A 5,237-nucleotide genomic window follows, 5' to 3' on the forward strand; every position below is an offset into this window, starting at 1 on the left:
AGGGATGATGGGCTTACTAGCCTGCCCACTTGAGATTGAAACGATAAGAATGTATTGCAGTTTTAAGGAATGTGTAGATATTGGATATTATGTTTTTAAGTCAGTCGAGTTTGTAACATTCTTCGGATAACATCCAAATAAAAACTTTATTTTAAGCTACACTTGCGTATTTTTAATAGGGGTAATTTTCTGTAAACGAAAGTTATTTTCTTTAATTTGATTTCGAACCAGGGATCTTTGCGTGAAGTAACTCGTGGACGTCCCTACGTAACATTTTGGCGACCGCGATAAGGACTTAAATATATACGGGTGTGCTTAAAAGTTAGTTGTTTCCGCTTATTTAGTGTAAACTTTTTTCCGGCGAATAAATTCGTTTGTCGTGAGGCTCGGCCGAAGTTGTTACCCTTGTAAGCGAGAAATATGGCATTAGAATTAAAAACAAAACGCCGAGCAGTGCTTCGTACTGTTTTTACGACAGCTGCTAATGTTTTGGACAATTTGTTATCTGAAACGGTGGACACTCGACCCTGGCAACAAACTAGTGTACAGTGGGAACTTTTACAAGTTAAGTACAATGAGCTTTGTGTCGTGGAAAGTGCGGTATTTGAAGCTATGGTCGAAAAGGCTTCCGAAGCAGAATTAATCAGTGAGATGGAGGCAAAGGATAGATACAGCACACGCTACTATGAACTGAAGTACAAATTTGAAGACAGACCCAGTTTAGTAAGTTCAGAGTCATCACTAAAAGGTAAGCGCAGTTTTAAATTACCTCCAATCGAATTCAAGAAATATTCTGGGGACTTGATAGATTGGCTTCCATTTTGGTCGCAGTTCAGAGTAGTGCATGATGATCCATCGATTGATTTAAACGACAAAATAGCTTATTTGAGACAAGCCACTGTAGACGGTAGTAAGGCCAGACGTTTAGTGGAGAGTTTTCCTGCAGTAGCCGATAATTACTCAAAAATTATAAAGAGTTTAAAGTCTAGGTTTGGCAGAGAGGATCTCCAGATTGAAGTATATATTAGGGAACTCTTAAAGTTAATTTTGAGTCGAGTTTCTAGTAGTTCTTGTAATGTTTCTGCACTATATGATATGATAGAGAGTCAACTTCGTTCACTTGAGACCTTAGGCATAACTGCTGACAAATATGCGGCAATATTGTATCCCCTTATTGAGTCATGTTTACCGGAGGATATGATCAGACTATGGCATAGATCTTCACAGTTTTTAAGGCCTTCTGGTTCCGTATCCATGCACAATGTCGAAGAATATGCAGAAGTTTCAACTTTGGAGACAAGATTAAGTGGGCTAATGAGTTTTCTACAAAATGAAGTTCAAAATGAACAAAAAATTAATTTAGCAACGGAAGGTTTTGGTTTATCGACTGAAAATAAATATAAATCCAATAACCTGGTTGAAAAGAAGAATATAAAATTACCAAAGCAAGGAACTGATCAGCCATCAGCGACCGCGGCTGGGTTGGTAAATTATGAGGTTGACAGGTGTATTTTTTGCGAAGGACAGCATGACAGTATCAATTGTTTTAAAGCACAAAAATTGTCTATGGAACAGAAACGACGAACATTGTCAGAGAAGAAAGCCTGTTTTCGATGTTTGAAGGTGCGACATTCTTCGAAGAACTGTAGAGCACGTTTGAATTGTATTTTGTGTTGTAAATCCCATGTTGTTTTGATGTGTCCTGATTTACCTGTTAACAAAATTGATACATCGACCTCAAGTATTAGCCGCTCGGAAGAAAATAGGACTGAGGATCAGACGCTTGCGAATTTAAATAATACACAGGTTTTTTTACAAACTCTGCGAGTAAACATAAGAAGTGCACATGGTACTAAACAAGTAAGGGCACTTATTGACACTGGATCGCAGAGAACATATATTTTACAGCGTACCGCACAAGAAATGGGTTTTTCTGCTAAAGGAACGGAAAATATCGTACATACGTTATTTGGCGGTAAAAGTACTTCTGAACAACGACATAAATTATACAAGGTAACTGCGAGTGAAGGAGCTTACTCTTGTTCATTTGATGCCTTAGATCAACCAAAAATTTGTGCAGATGTCTCTCCTGTTTATCACGGCCCGTGGGTTGAGGAACTTAGTGACATGAATATTTCGCTCAGCGATGTCGGACATATAGCACCAATTGAGATTTTGTTAGGAGCTGATGTTGTAGGCAAATTGTATACAGGGAGGAAATATCAGTTACAGTGTGGTCTTGTAGCAGTTGAAACTTTGTTAGGTTGGACTCTTATGGGCAAGGTGCCGGCAGTTGCTTCTAATTTCAGCACATCTATGATGTTGATTTCGTTGTTTGTTGATAGTTCTTCTGTGGCGAAACTCTGGGAGCTTGATATTATTGGGATAACCGATCCTGTAGAAAAATTGACACGAGAGGTGGCGGCCAAGGAGGCTAAGAATTTTTTCTATGAGACTATCCGATGTGACAACGAAGGTAGGTATGAGGTTATGTTACCTTGGTTGAACAAGCATCCTTTAATTTCAGATAATTTAGTTGTCGCTAGAAGAAGGTTAGATACTACTTTAAATAAGTTGAAAAAGTCCAATTAGTTTGAATCGTATAATTTAATATTCAATGAGTGGTTGAACGAGGGTGTGATCGAAATAGTAAATAATCCCGAAGAGAATGAGTTGAGAAAGTTCGTGTCAGAAGCAACTGCCATCATGGAGGAAGCTAAGATGGATTTGAGAGGGTGGGAGTCTTCTGGTAGTACAAAAACAGTTGTCCCTGTTCTTGGTCTTCTCTGGGACTCCTCAAGAGACACACTAAAAATCAATGGTGAAATTTTTCAGGGAGTGGTCAGAAAAGAACCCATAACTAAGAGACTGATGCTTTCTGTAGCTCAGAGTATATTTGACCCTATTGGTTTTACCTGTCCAGTATCTCTGTTCCCTAAACTGTTGCTGCAGAAACTTTGGGAAAAGCGCCTGGGATGGGATGCACCAGTCGAGAATGACATGGCTGAGGAATTTTGTCAATGGGTTACTCATCTTCCTGAACTGTCGAGTATTGAGATTCCACGTTGGATCCAGGCTGGGCCCATTGAAGCTGACCATTGGAGTTTGCACACCTTTTCAGATGCAAGTAAGAAAGCTTATGCAGCCGTAGTGTTTTTGAGAGTTCTTCGGAATGATGGTGTTTCGATTTTTCTTATAGCAGCTAAGAGTCGTGTGGCTCCTTTGAAGAAGATTTCTATACCTAGATTGGAACTGTTGGCAGCCACTATTGGTGCTAGACTTTATCAGTCAGTCAAAAGACAATTTTCTCAGCATGTTGAGTCTTATTTTTGGAGTGATTCCACTACGGTTCTTTCTTGGATTCAACGTAAGGATGACTGGTATGTTTTTGTTTTTAATAGAGTTCAGGAGATTAGAAATTTAGCCAATGCTGAGTGTTGGAAATATGTGCCTGGTTCTCTCAACCCTGCCGATCTTCCATCAAGAGGCTGTGGTGTTCGGCAATTGTTCGAATCTCAATGGTGGGAGGGCCCGGAATGGTTGTACAGAAATGAAAATTATTGGCCCCAACAAAAAGTAGAGGTTGATGAAGAAGAAGTCGGCACTGAGAAAAAGAAAAAAGCCATTTCGTCACTATTGAATATGACGTCCGACGATTGGCACCTGCGTTACTTTTCTCAGTACACAAAACTGTTAAGAATGATGGCTTGGACGCTACGATTTTGTTACAATACGAGAAATTCAAATGGAAAACTTACAGGCGAATTGGTCGCGGAGGAAATCGACAAAGCCGAAATGTTTGTGTTGAAGTTAGTGCAGAAAGAAGCGTTCGGTTCAGATACGAAACGAATTTCCTCGCTAAACACGTTTGTCGATGAATTTGGACTTATACGTTTAAAAACTCGCGTTACCGAGAGAATTGACACGGAAGATTTTCGTCTGCCTATCTTACTTCCGGGTGAACATTTTATAGTGCGCAAGTTGATTTTGAGCTTACACAAAAACTCTCGTCACGTTGGTACACAGGGACTGCTTAGTTTGCTCCGCGAAAAATATTGGACTTTAGGGGGTAGACGGATTGTGCGGTCCATTTTAAAAGAATGTGGTGTGTGCAAGAGACAAGATGGGAAATCGTTCGAAGTACAAACGCCTTCATTGCCGGCCGATAGAGTTCGAGATGCTGCAGTGTTTGAGATTTCCGGGGTGGACTTAGCTGGGCCTCTTTACTTGAAATCGGGCGAGAAGGCATGGATTTGTTTGTTCACTTGTGCCGTTTATCGCGCAGTTCATCTGGAACTCGTTACCTCCTTGTCAACAAATGCATTTATTCAAGCTTTCCGTCGCTTTGTTGCCAGGCGTGGACGCCCGAGAACGGTTTATAGTGACAATGGAACGAATTTTACGGGACTTGAGAACGCGCTTAAGCAATTGGACTGGAACATGATCGCGGAATATAGTTCTACACAACGTATTAAGTGGCGTTTCAACCCCCCTACAGCGGCATGGTGGGGTGGATTTTGGGAGCGATTAATAGGTATTGTGAAAGGACTTTTGCGAAAAGTTTTGGGTCGAGCGTCTCTCAATTATGAAGACTTATTGACATTGTTGTGTGATTGTGAGAGTATAGTCAACTCGCGGCCATTGACGTATATTTCGGATGATCCTACTGAGTTAGCCGCGTTGACGCCAGGTATGTTTTTACGTGAGCAAGTCAGTTACGAGTTGCCGGATTGTGATTTGCTAGAGCAGAATTCTCTCACACGCAAAATACGCCGTTTGCAAGAGTTGAGAAGTCATTTGCGAAAAAGATTTCGTGCTGAATATCTGGCTCAACTCAAAGCGGGAACGAAGAAGACGAAAGTGTCTAAAGTGTCTATCGGGGATGTCGTTTTAGTAGGCAACGAAAACATCAAGCGTCTTCAGTGGCCTTTAGGAAAAGTTATTGAACTTTTACCCGGTAGAGATAATCAGGTGCGGTTAGTTCGTCTTGCGACAGCACAAGGCCAACTTCTGAGACCGTTGCAAAGGCTTTACCCAGTGGAAGTCGTGGAGGCAGTTACTGCTGGCGAGAATATCCAGGGCATTACCCTACGGGATGCGGCTCCAAAGACAGTGCCTCAAGAGAACGGTTGTCAGCTCCAGGCTGAGGAAGAATCAAGTGAAATAAGTGCGGGAGTGACAAAAAGCAGAGCACCCGATCTAAATGAAAGATGTACGCGAAGTGGCCGGGTAGTTAA

The 5,237-nt window shown here is 41.3% G+C and overlaps 1 protein-coding gene across 1 annotated transcript; it reads left to right on the top strand.

Moving 5' to 3' along the window:
• The first annotated feature begins 420 nt into the window (after nt 1-420).
• Nucleotides 421-2,592, top strand: LOC126882594 (uncharacterized). Its single transcript, XM_050647566.1, has one exon. The coding sequence runs from the start codon at nt 421-423 to the stop codon at nt 2,590-2,592; it is 2,172 nt and encodes a 723-aa protein (XP_050503523.1).
• Nucleotides 2,593-5,237: the final 2,645 nt, after the last annotated feature.

The sequence above is a fragment of the Diabrotica virgifera genome, chromosome 3 (genome assembly GCF_917563875.1).
Source record: "Diabrotica virgifera virgifera chromosome 3, PGI_DIABVI_V3a".
In the NCBI taxonomy this organism is placed as follows: Eukaryota; Metazoa; Arthropoda; class Insecta; order Coleoptera; family Chrysomelidae; genus Diabrotica; species Diabrotica virgifera.

Coding starts and splice junctions, on each gene's coding strand:
- LOC126882594 (XM_050647566.1), top strand. CDS start 421: ATGGCATTAGAATTAAAAACAAAACGCCGAGCAGTGCTTCGTACTGTT.